General features: G+C 45.7%; 2 protein-coding genes across 2 annotated transcripts; both read left to right on the forward strand.

Moving 5' to 3' along the window:
* Nucleotides 1–4,148: 4,148 nt before the first annotated feature.
* nobox (NOBOX oogenesis homeobox) lies at nucleotides 4,149–10,141 on the forward strand. Its single transcript, XM_030063026.1, has 9 exons — nucleotides 4,149–4,290; nucleotides 5,225–5,964; nucleotides 6,508–6,670; nucleotides 6,785–6,891; nucleotides 7,136–7,281; nucleotides 7,444–7,574; nucleotides 7,694–7,967; nucleotides 8,352–8,668; nucleotides 9,441–10,141. Exons 1-9 carry the CDS (start codon nucleotides 4,242–4,244, stop codon nucleotides 9,893–9,895), a joined length of 2,382 nt encoding a protein of 793 aa, XP_029918886.1. The 5' UTR covers nucleotides 4,149–4,241; the 3' UTR covers nucleotides 9,896–10,141.
* A 5,071-nt stretch (nucleotides 10,142–15,212) lies between these two features.
* matn1 (matrilin 1) lies at nucleotides 15,213–20,887 on the forward strand. Its single transcript, XM_030063727.1, has 10 exons — nucleotides 15,213–15,395; nucleotides 16,920–17,104; nucleotides 17,229–17,393; nucleotides 17,476–17,698; nucleotides 18,705–18,827; nucleotides 18,988–19,160; nucleotides 19,299–19,530; nucleotides 19,729–19,881; nucleotides 20,133–20,213; nucleotides 20,324–20,887. Exons 1-10 carry the CDS (start codon nucleotides 15,308–15,310, stop codon nucleotides 20,371–20,373), a joined length of 1,473 nt encoding a protein of 490 aa, XP_029919587.1. The 5' UTR covers nucleotides 15,213–15,307; the 3' UTR covers nucleotides 20,374–20,887.
* The last annotated feature ends 117 nt before the right edge of the window (nucleotides 20,888–21,004 follow it).

Consider the following 21,004-nt stretch of genomic DNA (forward strand, 5'->3'; position numbering starts at 1 on the left):
GCATACACATACACACACACGTACAGACATATAACTTGCTGTGCATTTGAACACATAACACTGACTGAATAAACTGTAAATCATATCATTGACTACACATATCAATCAAAAACTGTCATCGCCATTGTCATTGTCATCACTCGTGAGATGAGTGAGATCAGGTGATTTCAACGCGTTATTGATTAGTTATCGATCAGTTTGCTGGTTGGTTCAGGTTGGGTCTGTTTGTGTAAAAGCACAACTATGTATGTATCCAGGCATCACTTCATCCAATCCCCTTGCATGCCTCACTTTCTTTTTCTTCCACCATCGGCTGTCTGTTCGGGAATGGGAGGGGCCTTTAGGAAACACGGGAGGCTTTTAAAGGAAAAAAAAAAAAACGGGATTTGGGAAATCCACGTGGAGGCTGCCCCCGGAAGCGCCCTGATTCACGGTCACCGCTTTAGGGAACTCCTAGTTTTTGTCATTACGTTGGTGTAGATGTAAACGTGGACCTTTGAATCGGCGTTTGCCGGAAGCACCTTCGTCTTGGAGGAGCCCCGCCTTTAGGAGCCTCTTTTAGAGGAGGAGGGGTGGGAGCGGGTGGGGGTGGGATGGGTGGAGGATTGGGGTTAGGGTGCAGGATGCGAGGAGACGAGAGGGCTGTGCTTCTATCTAAGAGATTGTAACAATAACCACACCAGTGCGACTGGGCTAGTAGCTTCTATTATACTCAGTACTGTAGAACAAAATGCATGGGAGTCAAACTATACTAGTCTGGGTGTGTGTGTGGATGCCTGTGTGTGTTTGTTGGTGAGTGTGCGTGTGCGTGTGTGTGTTTGTAAAACAGAGGGGTGTGTTAAAGGTGGAATGTACTGTGGGTAGGTGTGTTAACCTGCTCCAGCGGTTCCCACGCTCTTCCATAGTCAGGTAGTCAGACCTTCTCCACTCTCACCTATGTGTGTACTTCGCCTGCCCCCTTGCCAGTGTATATGTGTGTCTATATGTGTGTGTGTGGGTGTGTGTATGTGTGTCAACACCTCATCTAACCTCTCCACCTGTGTGCATGTGTGAGTGTGTGTGTCTGTGTGTGTATGCTTCACCTCGGTGTCCTCCTCTGCAGTTTAAGCAGTGGATGTCTCACCTATTTCACATCAGACTTTTGTGTACACTGACTGGCCTGTCGTGTGTTATGTATGTGAGTGTGTGTGTGTGCGTGCGCGTGTGTTTAGTCTGTTCACTGCTGAATGTGGGGCGGTCGGTCCCTCACGGTGGCTTTCACACACACTGACTGTGTCTTTCACCGTCTGTCTCTGTCTGTCTGCCTGTCTGCCTGTCTGTCTCTGCCGCAGGACAGACAGACAGGCAGACAGACGCCACACTACTTTCTCACAGGCAGGAATGATCTTATAACACGTACTGTCTTTTCTAAAGTAACTGTCAAAAGTGTAAACGTGTGTTTGTATCCATCTAAGCCTGCGTAGCCAAATAAGAGGTGTGTTTGCGTGTGCGAGTGAGAGTAAAACTGGAGTGTTTGTATGTATGTATGTATGTATGTGTGTGTGTGCCTGTGTGTGTATGTGAAGCCCTGTGGAGGCTACACTACTCTGTGTTTGCTGTTCCCCATCCTGTTTTTATACATTTGCATTTTTTTAAGGCTGAGTTTCTGTCATTGGCTGAGTGAGCGAGAGGAGGCAGATCCTCCACGCCACTGCCCTGTCACTAATCTGCCACTCTGTTCCAAATAAAAGACCTGATTGGGTAAATCTGTCTTCTCTGTCTTTTTGTTATGTCACGTAACAAATATGGCTGGATAAAAACAAAAGTTGGGGACTTCATTGTGAGATCCTGGCAGCACGGACCTGGTGTCTCCGTGCGACCCGTCTGTCCTGTTCCTCCTTCGGCTGCTGCAGGCCCGTCATTGCAAGCTAACATTAGCAGCCCTGTGTAAAATTAGTTTGTTAAAGTTAGACAGTTTTATTTATCCTCAGCTGTGAATACCTCTGTGGAGACTTGAAAGCCTGTGTTAAAAAAAAAAAATGCAATCAATTCAAAATTACCATTCTGACAATGAAACCACTCTCAAATGAACCTCCCCATCACCAGTTTTTTTCCAATAAAGTTTTTTTTCCCCTTAATAATAATCACAACATAATGATTTTTCTCAGTATATGTACCCTCAGCTTTTGATGTTGCTGACAGAGAACAGTATGCATAGAAGCTAGGGATAGAGTCCACTATTTTAGTACTTTACTGACTGCCTATGTCTTTAATGTCTGTGTTATGAATATGGAGACCTCAGAATTACATTTTAAGCTTGGACTAACTTGATTTGATATAGGTCTTTTCTCAGATAATTGTATAATCTCATGTTTCTACCCAAGTCCAGTGGAAACAATCTGAGTGGCAATCGTAAAACACCCTTTCTCTCTTTGTGTGTCAATAATGTCCTTTAAAATCCTTTTTCGCGTCACTGTGATATTTTTTTAAAGACTTCTCCGCACTTCTGGCTCCAGACTTGTTTAAGATTTGACTCGCTCCCAACTTGGCCGTGCTCTTGGCTGCATCTTGACTCAGCCTCAACACCCAGGTTTCCATTCACCTTACACCCAGCAGAGGTTTTGACTACAAGCCTTGGAAACAGAAGATAAAACTGTCTACAGTCAAAATGGGAATATATTTTAGTAACATGCATTCAAAAGAAGTCACACGCAGACATGAACTCACACTCCCGTGTTATCGCGGCCCAGCAGTAGCCTGGCCTAAATTCCACTTTTGACCCGTTGACATTACATGCTATCATGCTCGCTTCTATGCTATATCTGACTGAGCTAAATGGATGATCGCAGCTCCTTAACAGCCCATTTACACTTGGTAAGCTCAGTAGCCTCTCAAGGGGGGAAACACAGGAGTTGTTATTATTCTAAAGTCATCAAATAAAAATGCAGTTTGAAAATGATTAAATAAATGGCCTGTGGGGATTTTTTTCAGCACACGGGAAAGGAAATAATCCTGAATGGGTATTCAGGTTGAGGCAGCAATGTTAGTTTACATTCCTCTTGTGAAACCTTGTGAACAGGGTGACCTGGAGCAGAGGAGCCTCAATGAATCTGCGAATGGCTCCAAGGAGGAGAACAAGCTGTCCCTGGCCTTGGGTATATGGAAATATGCCACACAGAGGGGCTGAAGGGGATAGGTACGTCTGCGGGCCCTCTTCTGTTTGGGAGGAGTAGTACAGAGGAGTAAATATTCAGTGCTGTACCAACGGAGCAGCAGAGTTGGGGCACACAGAGGCAGGTTAAAATGACTGAGGTCCAGCCAGTGCCCCATCTGGTGGGTGACACACGCAACAACAAGGCCCACCTTTAATTCTGTATTTTCACTGCAGGTGGGGAATATTTAGGATTTAGACATAACTGAATAATAGAGATGTGGGCTATCTTTTTATTTTTTCCTCTATTAAGAAGAAAGTCTAACAAACCTTGAACACCTTTATGAAACAATGAGCTCAAAAGCATTAGGGTTATTTATCCTCAACTGTGAGTCCTGTGTCTGTCCAGTCAAACAGGCATCGCCTCAGAGTATTTGTTATTGCACATACCAGTGCAAGTCAAGACATTTCTCTGACAACATCTCATCGGCTGCGCATCCAAAATGGTTTTACACCTGGGTTGATCTGCACTCACATTACTAAACAACACCGGAGGCTTTATAATAATACTTATAATAATACTATAGTAATACTTTAAAATAAATACTGGAAGCTAATATATATAAAAAAGCTGACTTAAGTGTTATAAATGACCAAAAGACCCAAGCCTTTTGAAGGTGATTCATAGGCGCATACCATGAATCATGAATCAAGATACACGTTTAGGATACAATTCTGCATGTATTACATCAAAACTGATACCATAGGAGATAGAGCATATCATAAGGTATGATAAGGTCACTTTAAAGTCGCTATCACCCTACACATATTGTAACACTGTCAGTTCCCATTTAGCATGATAAATTTGTTCCTTAGCTTGGGGCATCATTTAAATATGTTTTCCCCTAAAGTCATTGTTTTGCACTTATCAGCTGTAACCTATCAGGAAGGTGGGGTTCGGCCTCATCAGCTCATTGACTGGCTGGCCTGCTTCACCCTTCACGCGATAATCCTCCGTCACACTGCGAGATAATCAATCAATCAAGCTCCCTCATCAGTGTGCTGGGAGTCATTCGCTTCGTGACCCAGCGCTCCTTAATTGATAGATTTAATGCAACTTTATTGGTTTGAAGCTGGCGTCGTTATGGATGAAGACCACGGTAAGACGAATGGGTCGTCATAACGCAATTTAATTGTTTTATTTTCTTGAAACACTGCGCAAAGTTAATTCACCCTCCCCCCTTGTCGCCTTGGAAACTTTGAAAGACTGTGTAGAAAGTTGTATTTGCTCCTATGTGCCGTTCCCCTGCTCGCAGCTCCTCCGAGACAATTAAAGTGGCTATTAACATTTACGACCCAGTGTTTGTAGTTGAGGACATGTTGGCTAGTTTAGCTGCAGTTAGCCGGCCAGAGTTAATTAGAGGTCAGGTGAAGTGGCACGAGGCGCAACACAGCTGGGGACACTAATTAATCAATCCAAAGCACGAGCTTCTCCGGGGAATGACGTATGTCCTTTGAGGATGACAAGATGACTCATGCATTTCTAACATTATCATGTTTTTAATCTTTGCCATATAGAGTGTGCTTTGAATTTCATGTTAACTAACAAGTTTTCTCCAATAAGTGATCATGTAAAATAGTACGATATAAAATAAAATAACTTAAATGAAATAAATTAGTGAACACATTTTGATTTGGCATGTGGTGTTGTTTCACTCTAATAATGCGTGAGAAGTCAGCCAGAGGGACTCAAATCAAAATGCTGTACATTTAATATGAATTTATCCATATCAGTCAAAATATCATTTGGTGTCAGCAGAGACTAATTCAAACCTTTTTTTAAGCCTCGAAAATCATTGATGACTTATTGTCATTTGACAGTAACAATGAGTCGCAAAGGCTGCAGATACTGTATGTATTTTCTATTACTTTGGATGGCCAGTGATGCTATAAATCACAGCCTTGTCAGTTATTTTTAAAAAACAAATTACAGATAATTGATCACTTTCCACCTCATTAAATATGCCCCACAGGATAATAAGACCTTCACACATATAAGACCTCTCACTTCACTTTTTTGTCGCTCTGATGCAGACTGTCCAAGCCTCCTGTGTGAGGAACTGGAGGATTTTGATAATGGAGATAATCTCCAAAGAAGCAGGAGGGAAGGAGGAGTGGATGAGGAGGAGTCCTTCAGTCAGACTGAAGAGGGAGGACAAGAGAGAGAGCAAGAAGAGGATGGGGAGGAGGAGGATAAAGGAACTAAAGTTAGTGATACATCAGCAAAGAATGTAATTGAGACAGAGGGAGAGGAAGAAGAGCGGGGGAAGCCAGAGAGTGGGCCGAAAGCGGAGGAGGCACAGGAGGTCCAGATGGAAGACAAGACTGAGAACGATGAGGAAACAATCTCAGATAAGCAAGAGGAAAAAGAAACAAATGGTTTAGAAGAGAAAGATGACCAGAAAAAGAGTAGGAAAAGAAGAGGTAAGAGGCCAAGTGAGCGAGCGAGAAGCAAGAGAGGTCTGAGAGATGTCAGCGAGAGAGCGGAGGCTGAGAGGAAGGGACAGGAAGTGCCAGAGCTGAGCTCGCAGGAGGGATCGTCTCTGCCAGAGCCCCCCGCTGGGCTGATGAACAGCTGCGACCTGTCTGACCCTGTCTACCTGAGCTGTGGGGGGGCGGGGCTCTACTGCCCTCCTGTTCCCATTCCCCTCCTGTACAATGCCCAGCGCCAGGTCCCAATCCAGCCCGCACCTCCTCAGCCCCACGGGACCAAAAGGCCTCACAGCCCCCCTCTACCTCACACTCTCCCCCTGCCAGCCCCACAGCCTCTGGAGGTGAGAATAGACTGTAATTCCACTTCCCATTCACTTGCTATAAACTTACGCTTGAACCATCTTGTGCCTAAAGAACGAATCAACACTAAATCAGGTTTTATGAGTCGTAAACATGATGAAATGGTCCGTATATAGTGAATAGCATTAATCCTGTATTTATGTACAACATTTTTCAAGCTGAGTCCAGAATCCACTTGTAGGGGCAGAAAATCATTTCTGTGCTGCTCTCTGTGAGTTGCAACTTCAATCAGTGATGTCAAGGCAGGTGTTTCGCCTTTGGTAGCATCAAATGCTTTGTGATAAGAAAATTATTACCATCCCCTAGTAGAGATGAGTAATCTGTTATCACGGATGCACCCTCCTGCCCCCTACCTTTAGCATCTTTGAAAATCGTGTGCAAGGTGGAGGCTGGCTGAAAATTGCGTGTTTATGCACTCTTTAAATAGATCATTCACTAAGTTGTCCTATTAAGGGGAAAATATGGGATAAAACGCAACAGTGTCCTAAGATAATGAAGCCATCTGTATGGCCGGTTCGTGGCAGATGGAGATTACTCAGGTCTACTCCACCCGCCGCTCCATTCGCTACAGCACCAGGGGGAGAGGGAGGACACTGGGGTTCCCTCTGCTGCCGGGGTTAGAGCCTGTGGACAGCTGCCTGCTGCCACCTGCACCCAAGAAGAAGACACGGACACTCTACAGCACTGGTAGGGGAAATCTGCATTTGCCTGTGTGTGTTTAGATTTGCCTGTGTAAATGGTTGACTGATACTGTGTGTTTGCATGTGCATGCATGCGTTGGTGTGTGCATGTGCTGTGCAGATCAGTTAGAGCACTTAGAGGGCCTATTCCAGGAGGACCACTACCCCGACGCAGAGAAGAGGAAAGTTATCGCAGCTACAGTCGGTGTCACACCTCAGAGGATCATGGTTAGCCAGTCATCTCCTTCTTTTGACCTTTGAGAAATTTCTCATCTGACTTTTCTCCATGTCTCATTTGACATCTTGCTCCTAGGAGAAAGAATAAACATTTCACAAACTGAATGAATGACCTTTTATTAGTAACTTCATCTTTTTTTGTCTTGGCTCTCATTCCCCTCTCTCTCTATCGTCCTCTCATCCCCTCCTTATCTCCTTTTCTGTCTCCCCCCTATCTGCTGGCTCTGTGCCTCAGGTCTGGTTTCAGAACCGCAGGGCTAAGTGGAGGAAGGCAGAGCGCTCCGTCACTGGAAAGGTGGAGAATAGACAGAACAGGACTGGACTCAGCAGCAGTCCGCAACAAACCAATCCTCCCCTGCCTGCCCAGGCACCCCCCACCAGGTCATAAAGTCTTAAAGCCATATTCTGCCCTTGTTGCTGCTGTTTTTATCCAAACATTTAGTGCAATTATTGTATTACCTTAACTTGATCAACAGCTTGTTTTAATAATGTAAGTGGTTGTTGCTGGACAAGGTCTGAACCTAGTTCTCCATTGCTTCTCAGTAAGGGAGCTGGGTCTTTGCCTTGTCATGTTGTCCCGAAGCCTCCCCCTCCTCTCCGTCCTGCAGCACCTCCTCTCCCCACCCAGAGTCTGCCCTCCTATAGCACCCTGCTGGCCTGCATCACCAGCCCAAGTATGGATCATCTACAAAAACACACAACTTATCAAAACATGCTACTCATAGTACATTAAGTTATTGTTGTTGTAGTGAATGTTAGTATTGATGTGTAATCTGTATGTTGGGGCTCCTAGGTCAGTCCAGAGCAAGAGACGCTGGCCAAAACCAGCCATCGTCTCAGGGGGGCCTAGCAGAGTACCAGCCTCCACCCATGCACAGCCCGCCCCCGATACGTCGAGCCAGCCTCTCCCTCTTCACGTCAAACTACAACCCTGCCAACCTGAACTCCAACCCCACTCCGCCTCTTCTCAACACCCCGGCCCACATCCCGCCTCTCTTCCTGGACGCTTTGGAGGGCAGCTCCTCCTTGTCCCACCGTGACACCCAGTCTCTGCAGACTGACACCAGGTCAGCGGAGCTCACAGCGCACTGTGACAGGAATACTGTAGGGCGATTTTGAAATCGTGACGAAGCGTACAAAAGCAGACAGCAGGACAGAGAGTAGAGAGACTGCAGAGCTAAACAGAGTGTGTTGCAGATACTCAAAGATACTGTCGACTGAGACAGCACTTATAAAATAATGAGTTTTTCTGTCTGTTTCCTTCACCTTGTTACAGAGTGCTCAACGGCTTGTGAGAAAGACTTAAGTGGATGCAGGGATGATGGAGCTAGCAATAGAAAGAGTGATACACTGAGGCTTTGACAGACAATACGAGTGTGTATGAACGTATAAGTCATATAATGCACAAGGTTCATAAGTCGATGTAAGGTTTTTGTGTGTGTTTCTCTCAGCTCTCTGTTTGATTATGGGGAGAAACTTGAGTACCTCACCTCTAGCCAGCAGAACAACAATCTGCCATACCAGCTCCAGACCTCCCACCCCCTCAGCCAGACGCAGCCTCAGACGCAGGCCTCTCTACCCCGCCTGGCCTACCTCACCCCATCCCCCTACCTCACCCCAAACCATCGAGATTCCAACCCCACTTCTTACCTGACCTTTGGTCCTGGAGGAGGCTCTACCGGAGTGGTGACCTATGCCGCAGGAGGTCACACCTACTACCAATCCCAAAGTGCAGGACAAATATTGCTGCAGTCCGCTGGTCACCATGGTGAGTTAAAGTGAGACTTAAGAGTCACAGTCCACCATGAAATTGAAGGTGGGACTGTGGATCGGCTGCGGTCCATCTGCCACCCACAATATCTTGGATTCCACTGATCAGATTTGGCTGAGACCTGGGGGAATGGTGCCTCTCACCATTATGTTCTCACTTTTTCAAAAATTACAGAGATTACCCCAGGATGGAGAGCTACATCATTGTTCACTCCCCCATGTGTCGTGAAGAATATGCCAGACAAGACTAATCCAATTTTGACAAAACTCTGCACACTCTGCTCATTGCATTTGTTACTTTTGTGTTTACTGTTGCCTTGTTTCAGTTAAAAAATCTCAGTTATCACGTCTGCTAGAATCTGTGTGCTTGTGTGGTTTAGGGACATAATAACAGATAACAGAATTCTAGTAATACTGAAGACCATTGAAATTCTCAGATCTTTGATATATGATTTGTTACCCCGGCCAAATCAGAAAGTCCATTTAGCACACAATCATTTATAAACCAATGTAACATTTATAAAACAGAAATGTTGTCTTTCAAGCGTTTAAACATATAGGCTACATTAGAATAACACAGGAAATTAGAGCAAGATTGCTTTACTCAGGCTAAAGCTACAGTATCATAAGAGGTAGTGAGTGAGGCATCAAGTGGAGTCAGTACTACCAATATGGAAAAGACTAACATTTCTATCGTTGTACCAAATGCTTGGTATTGACTTAGTGCCTAGGTATCAATCCTTGTCACATCCCTGGTATGTTTCCTCCAGGTGGGCTCACGGCTTACCAGTCCTACCCGTGGGGTAACATGTACAGCCAGCCGGCCATGTTTCAGCGTGCCCAGTGCCCTCCAGCCTACTCTGGCAGCTTGGGAGCTGCACGTGACCACCAGCCCCCCTCCACCGCCCCCATGGCTGCCCCTCCATACTTCTCCCAGGCCAGCCTCGGGCCCACACACACACACCTCGAGCGCTCCTCACACTCCCAAGCACACACCACCACCACCAGCAGCAACACCACAGTCCTCCCGCCTGTGTCCACCCTGCGGCCCTCCTTCCTCAGAGCGGAGAGCGCCGCACCTAAGGTGACACCCTTGCTGCCTTCGCAGGTCAGTCCTGCCTCTCCAGAAAGCCCTCCAGCGCCCCCGTGTGTGAAAATTGAGTATGACAGCCCAAGTGAGATCCACAGCCATTTCCACTGTGACTTCTCCCCAATACACTTTTGACTGTGTGTGTGTGTGTGTCTAAGTGTGAGATGAATCCTCCAGACAAGTGTGACTTTGAATAATTAGTGTAAGTATCGTTCATATCCCGTGTGCCTTTGTGAATATATATTTTCTGTGTTCTATTTTCTATGTTCTATTGCGTTTGTGTGATTATTTGGATTTTGCCTGTTCTCACTAAAAGAATGCAAGCAGACCTAAGTTGGGCTACGTTTAGCTGGGCTGCAATAAATGCTTGCTGCACTGTAAGTCATTATTTCTGAAGTTCAATTGAATCCCACTGTGAGACCCATGATTTAAACAACATCTATGCAATATGCATGGCTCCTGTCATGTCAGATGTGACAGGAGGCCACCAGAGAGTGCTGTTTCCTCTTTGTGTCGGACAACCACCTCGCTTGATCTATCTAACAGCATGTTGTGTTTGCCTTGGACATCACTCCACTGGGGGGATCTGACAGGCACTAATCCGATGGAAGAGAATAAGGGGCAGGGGTATCCCATACTGGATCACTGAAATAGCCCTAACCCTTAATCTGTGTTGCCATCTGCTGTGTTTGCACACACACTGCACACTCAGCTCTGTTGATCCCTCGTGTTTGAGTGAATCGCTGCGGTTTGAGGAAACTGTTTCCGTCTTCGAAACGCGGCCTCTGGGTCGAAGGCAGTTTTCACCGCTTTTTCGCTCTCAGTAGTGAAACTTATTAAAAAAAAACGGGAATCCTTGTTTTAATTCTCGTTAATATTCATGGTTCATAGTCATCCTACATGGAAAGTTTAGTTGAAGGGAAGCTCGGATGATGTGGGAGTAAGAGAAAAGATGTTTGACGAGAAAGGGGAGTGGGTGGCTGGGACTGGGGGACTAGAAGAAGGGAGGGGGAATGGAGGAGTGAAGCAGCAGTATGTCGGTCTGGGAACAAGGGAGGAGAGTGGAGATGAGCTGTTGCTGTGGGAGGAGAAGAGGATGATGGGTGGGCTGTGCCAGTAGGCGTGGGAGGGAGAGGAAGATGGGGGATGAAGGAGGGGTGTGTTTGTAGCGGGGGATTCTGGGATGAACAGAACTGTCGGTTATGTAACTGCTGTATTTGGGTTTTTAATGAACCTCTCTCTTCCTGCTCACTGGCTACTGAGCTGTTACTGTTGGCAAGAGGAGCGCAGCATAAATACACACACACACACATGCACGTCTGCTTGTGTGTGTGTGTGTACTATGCACGCTCACACACATACACTTCTTCATTTATAGTGCAGAAATGCCTCGAACTTTCTCTTGCGCTAAGATGCACACACACACACACACACACACACACACACACACGTGCGCGCAGGCAAACACACACAAATATGAACACTTTCTCATTCCAAGAGAGAGGCCCAAAATCTTATAAGAGCTCTTTTCAAACTTGGTGCAGCCTCAGTGTTCTTACTCTGGGTTTCAGTTTGATTTAGTGCATAAGGGAAGCCTAGCACTCTGTTTATATGAGCCTGTCTCCTGGTATAATCTCCCTATGTGCAGATTAGTCCAGTGTGTGTACCGTGTCTGTCTCTCTGCTCTCTCGGTGTCAGAATGGCTAGTCGTCTGTGTGATTGAGGTGGGTTTCACGTAGATTTAAGTTTGTGATAAATTTTTCCAGGGCTTCCCCAGTATGAACAGAGGGCGCTCAGAGCACAGCTGTTGTGCTCATGTGTGTGCGTGTGTGTCTCTGTGCATGTATGTGTGGTGTGTGTGTGTGTGTGTGTGTGTGTGTGTGTGGAGTATGCACATATGAGTGTGTGTGTGTGTGTCAGCACAGGTATGGGATGCTTCAGTCCTCCCCGATCCCACCGTGTCAACATTTACTCAGTATTCTGAGACGTGAAAAAAGGGAACTTGTTTAAATATTTATGGATGTGGTCAAACATGAAATCCTCACAGTCTTTCCAGGCCCACTAACACACACACACACACACACACACACACACACACACACACACACACACACACCTGCCCTTACTCCCCCTCACACAGGCTGAGAGAAAAGCTAAATGAAGGAAACCTTTCATTGCATGGACACAATCAGGCCGCTGTGTGTGTTTATTGATTTCCACGTCTTATCAATATCACTGATTAAGACCGCTCTGTTCATGTTATTTGTCATGCTTCTAGATTGAAACACTGTTTTCCTGCTCACCTTCCTTCTTCCGGGTCGTTGGTTCAAAGGGAATAAGGTGTTGATTTCTAGTTTATTTTGAAAGAATATGTAACAAATAGACGTGTGTTGGGATTGGGGATGAGAAGAGAGGACGAGGAACACAAGGGAGATTAACAAGAGGAAATAGCAAATTATTGGGGAGATAGGTGTGTCAGTCTAAAGGTGAAGTTAGACAAAGGCAAAAACTACACCTACTACTATAGATGATAAATGCATTTACTCAGCAATGTGTTGTTTGAGTGCTGCATTGGATAAAAACGCCTATTGGCATACTGTGTGTCCCAGGATGTCTTGGAACAAGGTGTGAGGAGGGATTTGTTTGTTTGTAGGCTTGTTTCCATTTACTCTTTGGGTCTGGCAGTATCATTATGTTGAATATAGATTGAGCTTCCCAATGTGTTTGGGCTGTTGGCACTCAAAAAGGACTTACAGGAAACATTTCCCCTTTCAGTAAACAAACAACTTGTCTTGATGTTAGATTTCTGAAAATAAGTGTATTTGTTTACTAAAAGACAAAGATTAAACAGGAGTGGAGAGGGAGGGGAACAGAGGGAAAAAAACAAACTGAGAACACTTGAAGCTTAGAGGTATGTTAAATTTGCTACACTGATTTGCATATTCAGTACCTTCCTGCCCTCAAGTTAATACTTTAAATGAGTGTTGCAATATCAACGGTGTCTAAACGTATTGTAAAATAGAATAGGGATTATATGAAAACCATTGGGCCTGGATGGTGAATCATATATCTTTTAGGCTCAAATTTTGACTGTGAAATCTCATGCACACCTTCAGCTTCTCCTGTGTCTTTTAGGCTGTAATGACATGCATTACATGTCATATTTTGAGATTAGATTAGATTCAACTTTATTGTCACTGCACACGGGCAATGAAACAAAGTTTAGCAACTAACCATATCATGCAAATCAAGTCTAAAATGGCTACTGCATAAATATGAAAAATACGTTCAGTGTAGGTAGATGAATATATAATATATAATAACTACTGAATATATACAGTGTGTCCAATATGGTGGTAAAACATGAAGGAGTGCCTGTTTTATTTGGCTATGTAGGAGATTATATCACCAGTTATATCATCAGCTGACAGATTTTATATCTTGATTTTTCCCCATATTTTCACTCTAACTGTAGTGTCTGCCCTTGCATTACAATGTGTGAAAAATGGTTTAGTTTTAGTTTTGTTTTATTTGGTTGCATGTATAAAATCAGACAAGCAATAAAGAGAGAGACAACCAAAGTGACAGGAGAGGCTAAAAATCCAAATGCATATGCAGTAGACGCCAGTCACAGAGAAGATACAAATACATTACCTATTAAAAAATGATAATAAATGAAATAGATAATTAAACAGAAGAACGACACGGTGTTAGGTAATAAAAAGAAAAAAAAAGGAAGAGTGAGTTTGGAAATAGTTTACAGAGGCTGATGGATGCAGGTATGGCTCATCCAGCTACCTGCATATGTTTGTGTTTGTCCTGCCCACCGAGCAGGGCAGGTTACATAAGCTCTGAGTGTGTGTGTGTGTGTATGTGTGTATATGTGCATGTATATATCTGTATGGTTGCACACATTTATCTATGTATGTGTGTGTGTGTGTGTGTGTGTGTGTGTGTGTGTGTGTGTGAGTTGTTTCTTCTGTTAGAAGGCAAATAGCCCATTCCTAGAGATGCCATCCAGTCCAGAAATAACAGCTTTAATCTTTCATCTCCAAGCCGGTAGACACAAACGCACACACACACACACACACACACACACATACACACAGACACGCATGCATGCACGCACGCACACACATACACTCCCTCTGTTGACTTTGCAGCTTGTTCAGTTCAGTAGGAAATCTGTCTGGCTAGTTACTGTACAGGCTCACCTCACATCCCCTCCCTCAGCCCAGCTCCGCTCCCCTCCCAGAGTACACCCTCAATTGCGGCTTGTTCAGGTGGTGTGTGTGTGTGTGTGTGAGTGTGAGTGTGTTTCTGGGGGGGCACAGAGGAATGCAGGGTCGGTTGGGTGGAGTGGGATGTCAGAGGGAAAAGAGGGGTCTCTGTTTGGTGTGTGTATACGTGTGTGTGTGTGTGTGTGGACTCTAGAGAGAGAGTAAAGATGTGTATGTGAGTTTATTGATGAAAGTGTGTTTTCTAACCGTGTTTACTCCGCTGGGGCCTGCTGCCTACCTGACAGTGGAGAGCAGAGCAATGGAGAAATAGGCGGGAAGAGGAGTCTTGGGAGGAGGGAACAGAGGAAGAAAGTTTATTTTTTGATCTGGTTGCAATCAGGCACCTTCACTGCCCTCTCTCCTCTGTAGGCACGATGATCCCAAAATATAGCTGCGAGAAATCAAGTCTGCAAAACTCTACAAGTTTTCAAAGAAGCACAGGAGGAGGGATGAGAGGAGAGGTGGATGACAGAGGCTGGCAAAGTAAATGATAAAAGCCACAAAGTGCTAATGATTCAGGAACGCGTCAATTCACAGAATGTACTTTCCTCGAGCGTACACCACGAGTTGCACTGAGCTACTTATGCAGAAATGCACACACACAGACTTAACGGGAACACTGTAGGCTGTGTATGGAGGCTCTCCTCCACTTCCGCCCAATAAATGTGTGTTTGCTATACGAGGGAACATGGGGAGAAAAGAGGAATTCATGTTGGTGTTTATTTGAGCTTTGGCCAAATCCAACCTGGGGCAACTGCGTTGGCGTGTGCCCTGCACCGAACCCCAGTCGCTCCTGTACCCCCAGCCAGACACACACACACACTGTACACACTCAAGCAGCCACCCAACACATATTATACTACTCTTACACACACATACATGTGCACACACATACCTGTCCATCCTACCCATATCAAGGTGTGTTTGTCTTTCCCTGCCCACTGCTTTAGGTCCTCCCAAAGCAGGTATTTCCCTTTCATACCCACAGACAGACATACAGACACTCACTCACACACACACACTCACACACACACACACACACACACACACACACTGGAGCTACAGAGGGGGGCCGTCTGTGGGCTGAGTGTGTGAAGCACTTGCATTGATAACCTGGAGCTCAGAGAGACTCAGTCTCACTTTGTGGCCGTGCCCCTTGCCTGGTGCTCTCCTCGCCCGCTCTCGCTCCTTTCTGGTCTCTCACTTTGGGACTGCCTGTGGACGCACTCGGACCCCTCCGCTTCGTCATCCCTCTGTCTCTGTCGCCATGACGCTCACTCCGCCGTTGTTCCTGCTGCTGCTTGGCCTCGTCGGCGCTCATGCCACTGTGGACCTCCGCACGGCCGCTGCCATGGGTAAGAAGGATGACCTTTAACCCCTGAAGTTAATCGTAGCCCAGGTCTGTTTGATGGTGTGATCTAACATCTAAAACCTTCACTTCTTACCCCCTCCCCCAAAATACCCCCACTGAAATGACAACCTGAACTTAGAGAGCAATTAATATGAATATAGATGAATCACATGAATGATGCTTGACTCGGGTTTGATCCCAGCAGGTGACAGAAACATATTTACGTATTCAGAGATATTCCAGCCGTCAAGTGATTTTACTCAGTGAAGGACACAACTTTTATAAGCTAGCTGTACTGGAAATATGAGGATTACAGGGTGGAGTAAACGGGGAGACAGAGATAATCTGACGGAGCCAAATGGGAAAAACTCAGTTTGGTTTTGCTTAATCATGCATCCTATCTGGAGATGCTCTGGATTATTTTTGAAAGGATGTGTTTTGTGTTAAACTTAAAAAAAAAAAAATCAGTCCACATTTGTATAGATTTCTAGATTTTCCTAAGGTTGTGTATATTTAAATATTATAATGTGGTTAATTAATTGTGATTAATTACAGATTTTTTTAGTGGTGCATTATGTAATATTTCTTTATTTGCACATTGCTGTGATTTTGGTATTTTCACTGGTGGCTGGAGGCTGTTTTCATGAATATGTATAATTTTGGTATAATTTTGATGATTTGAGTGTCAGTGGAGTTTGTCAGTGGTCTCTCTCTCTCTCCCCCTCCGTCTGTGTATGTGTTTGTGTGTGTGTGTGTGTGTGTGTGTGTGTGTGTGTATTTTAGAGATGGAGATGTTGGTAGGTGGAAAAACTGTAGGGAGGGAGAGAGGTGAAGGGAGAGAAGGGAGATCAGTGATATTTTACAGAAACTGGAGGGCTTAGCAAACCAGCACATAAATTAGGGTGGCCACACCCACCTGAGATATATCACTGTTAGAAAACTATCAGTTCTCTCTCTCTCTCTCTCTCTCTCTCTCTCTCTCTCTCTCTCTCTCGTGCTGTCTCTCTCTCGCGTTCTCTCTCTCTCTTGCTCTCTACCTCACACAAACTGAGACTGTTGAGATGAAATTAGTGCATCCTCATCATCTTGATATTATTTATTTATCATTTTTTCTAGCTGTGATTTACTCTCATTTTTTTTTTTTTAGGATTTTTATTATTTTTTTCATACAAATAAAGCAGTTGGCCTCTCATCTGATCTCTCTCTGTCCTTCATCCTTGTTTTTGTGGCCAAGCCTTCTTCTGCTCCCTCCTTCTCTTGCTTTGCCCTGTTCCCTCTCTCCAGCCTGTTTTTTGTCCCCACCCTCTTTCTCCTCCATACATCCCACCAGGCTCCATCCCCTGTGCCCTCCCTTTCCTCTCATAACCACATTTCTCTCAACACCCCTCCCTCTCCATTTTCTCCCCGCCTAACACACACACTCTCCATCTGTGTTTCCCCTGAATTCCCTAGTATAGGACAACTTTGTGGACATACAGATTTTTTTAATGATTACATAATAACCTTCCTTTTCTCCCTGCATGTGAAGCCGCAGGTTTGTGCAACACGCGTCCCACAGACCTTGTGTTCATCATCGACAGCAGCCGCAGCGTTCGCCCTTCAGAGTTTGAGCAGGTCAAGGTCTTCCTGGCCAAGGTCATTGAGGGACTGGATGTCGGACCCAACGCCACACGTGTAGGCGTTGTCAACTACGCCAGCCGTGTCAAGAATGAGGTATGTGGGGAACTGAGCTCTCACTTTCACTATAGCTATCATTTTTTAAAACCAAGACAAGCCAGTAAGAGCCAAAAATATCATCCCAAACCTCCAACCTGACGCTCCTCTCACGCAATGGCAGGTGTCTCTGAAGACCCACCGCTCCAAGGCTGGGCTGGTGAAGGCTGTGACCAAGATTGAGCCCCTTTCCACTGGAACCATGACTGGCCTGGCCATCCAGTTTGCCCTGAATGTGGCCTTCAGTGAGGGCGAGGGTGCTCGCACCAAGTCCCAGGATATCAGCAAGGTCAGACATGTACATTCATTTCATACATAATCTTGCAGCTGTCACTGATTTTCCTTTTGTACTAACTTTGTACCTCGCACAGGTCGCCATTATTGTGACTGATGGGCGTCCCCAGGATAATGTGAAGGATGTGGCTCAGCGTGCCCGTGATGCTGGCATTGAGATATTTGCCATCGGCGTAGGCCGCGTGGATATGAACACCCTGAAGCAGATGGCCAGTGATCCCCTGGATGAACACGTGGATTATGTGGAGAGCTACAGCGTCATTGAGAAGCTCACCAAGAAATTCCAGGAGGCCTTCTGTGGTAAGGCAGGAGCTGGAGCGAGAAAATATCAGAGTCACAAGCAGCAAGAAGGACTAGAGGAGGAAGAGGGAGAGATAATAAGTGTTGTTAGGATTTATTTTCTGCAGTTAGAGGGACATAAGAAGAATACAGCTAGATAGTGATGACTGAGAGGAAATACTGCGGAGAAAGGGATGGGGATAAGGAGGATGGGAGGATGAAGGGATGGGAAGAAAATGAGGGGTCCTCATCATTATCCACACCAGCTGGTCTGCTGGCCTCCCCCATATCAAGGGTAAGGTGTCAGGGCTTTCATTCCAAATGATTGTCCCCTCCCTTCTGTCCTCTGCTATTCCTCACAGACAAGACTGTGTACCTCTCTTACATTCATTGATTCAAACTTCTTAGAGAGCGAGGGCACTGGGGAAGGAACGACCTTTTGGAACGAAATTCGCTCCTGTTCTTCAGTCACTCTCATATCACGAGAGGCGAGACTGAACTATCTGTAATTAGAGATTCATTAGTGACAATCATTAATCCTCTAATTAGTAAATGCCCTTAGGCGCACTCTGCAGCAGTTTTGACTGCTGCCACTCATTTTGCAGCAGCCAACCTTGTTGTAGATGTCCCCTGCAGAGCTGCATGTCCACAGTGTTGGATTGCTATTGGATGAGCCTGTACCTCACATTTTGTAGAGACAGATGATTGCAACTTGACGATTTAAGGCTTCTCCAATCTTGTCCATCTCTGTCTGTTTTAAAGATCCACTGGATTCATGCTGTATGTGCACAGATTACAAATCATCCTGTTTAACTTAATGACAGTGTCAGCAGGTCGCAGTGGATCATTAAAAATCAAAGGTAGATTTTCCCGTTTTCAAACTGACATAGTTTCATTCTCTCCCCCTAACCCCAACCACCCACCCCTGTGTGTGTGTGTGTGTGTGTGTGTGTGTGTGTGTGTGTGTGTGTGCGTGTGCCTGCACATATTTGCCACTGTGTGTGTGTGTGTATTCATGTGCACACAGTGTCAGACCTGTGTGCCACTGGGGATCATGACTGTGAGCAGGTATGCATCAGCTCTCCTGGATCATACAAGTGTGCCTGCAAAGATGGCTTTACCCTCATGGACGACGGTCGCAGCTGCAGTGGTGAGTGTGTGTGTGTGTGTGTGTGTGTGTGTGTGTGTGTGCGCGCGCACGTGTGTGTGTGTGGGTGTGACAGAGAGAGGGCGATGTAAAGAGATAAAGAGAAAGCATGTTTCTACAACGATGATATTGGATTAACAGTGTGTGTGTATTAAATCCCCAGCTTGCAGCAACTCGGCCACAGATGTGGTGTTCCTCATCGACGGCTCTAAGAGCGTGCGGCCGGAGAACTTTGAGCTGGTCAAGAAGTGGATCAACCAGATCGTTGACAAACTGGATGTCGCTGACAACAAGGCCCACGTTGGACTGGTGCAGTACTCCAGCTCAGTCAAACAGGTGTGTGTGTGTGTGTGTGTGTGTGTGTGTGTCAGGTGTGTCTAACCCATACGCCTTGATAGCATGGTTTGTCTTGGAGCTGCACCACAGTAAGCCATATCATTTCCTCCCTCCCTCCCTCCCTTTCTCCTCCTCCAGGAGTTCCCTCTGGGTCGCTACAACAACAAGAAAGACCTGAAGGAGGCTGTGAAGAAGATGGCCTACATGGAGAGGGGAACCATGACTGGCCAGGCTCTGAGGTACCTGACTGACAACAGCTTCACCCCCTCTCAGGGTGCTCGGCCCGGAGTCACCAAGGTGGGCATCGTCTTCACTGATGGACGCAGCCAGGACTACATTGGCGATGCCGCCAAGAAGGCCAAGGAGAACGGTGAGAGGCAGAGAGGAAAACACTGTCCCAGTAGATGTGTGCAGATGGGGTGAGAGGTGTGAGTGGTAGTGCAGTGAGGGTGTGATTAGGTATGCTGAGATGTTGTAACATGCCTGCTTTTACAGAGAAAGCAGTCAGTCGCACTAACACAGTAGTGTGTGTGTGTCTGTGTGTGTGTGTGCGCATGTGTGTGCTCAGGCTTCAAGATGTACGCTGTTGGAGTAGGGAACGCAGTGGAGGATGAGCTGAAGGAGATCGCCTCTGAGCCCACCGGAGAGCACTACTTCTACACCGCCGACTTCAAGACCATGAACCAGATTGCCAAGAAGCTGCAGATCAACATCTGTCAAGGTCAGACATCACTGTTTGCTACACTGTTAATTAAAGGTGCATGTGAAATGAGGACCCCTGAGACTCAGCAGACAAAAATATGGAATAAACACATGTAGAATCAGCTATTAAATGTCATGCTAAAGGGTCCTCACTTCAACTGACCTGCAATTTTGCATAGTGCACCTTTAATAAACATATTTTATCCACATTATAGTAACTTGACACTCTTTTACACATATTCAGCTGGACTTGTTTTTCTGTTCCCACAGAGGAGGACCCTTGTGAATGTGACTCCCTCGTAAAGTTCCAGAAAAAAGTAGAAGATGCCCTACAGGCACTAACAAAAAAACATATCCTTTACGAGAGGTGGAAGGGTCCGGAAATATGAGGGAGGGAGGGGATTTTGCTGATGTTGTGATATTTTCTCTCTTATTGTTGTTGTCCTTGACAGAAATCTTACTAGAGAGTGTGACGAAGAGGATCGCTGCGCTCGAGAATAAAATCGTCTAAGGACTCACACCCCCCTCTCTTCCCATACACACGCCCAACCACACCCATACACATACCTATACACACACACACACATACACAAACAATTTTTACTTCCTGTAAAATAGTGAAGAGGAGCCTGTGTGTGTGAACCCTGACCTCTTGCTTGTAGCCCGATCTCCCCCAGCCCGCAGAACCTCCTCCACCTTTCCTCTCTTGGTCTCACCTCTTCCATCTTTGCTCTCCTGGGAGACGAAGTACCGGTCGCCACGGGGACCATTCCTTTGTGTGTGTGTGTGCGCTCCTGAAGGTCATCGTCCATAGCCAGCCTGTGTGTTTGTTAATAAAAGTCTTCCCTCATAGGGAAACAGTGACGGTACACTGGAGGGTTTTCTTTGTGGCTGCCTGCGTGTAACACAGCGTAGTCTTCCTCCCCAAGAGAGTTTGTGTCTTGTCATGTCAGAAGGAGCAGCACATCACCCTCACTTGTGTGTTTATCTGTCTATCTTATCTCTTTCCCCCACTCTCTCCCTGTGTGTCGGCTATACCTCCACACAAAGGTATCTAATATTTTAAATAGTCTATATATATATATATATATAAATATATATAAATGGTAAATTAATATAAGATATGCCTTATCTTAAAGGTA

This window comes from Myripristis murdjan, chromosome 11 (genome assembly GCF_902150065.1).
Source record: "Myripristis murdjan chromosome 11, fMyrMur1.1, whole genome shotgun sequence".
Taxonomy (NCBI): domain Eukaryota; kingdom Metazoa; phylum Chordata; class Actinopteri; order Holocentriformes; family Holocentridae; genus Myripristis; species Myripristis murdjan.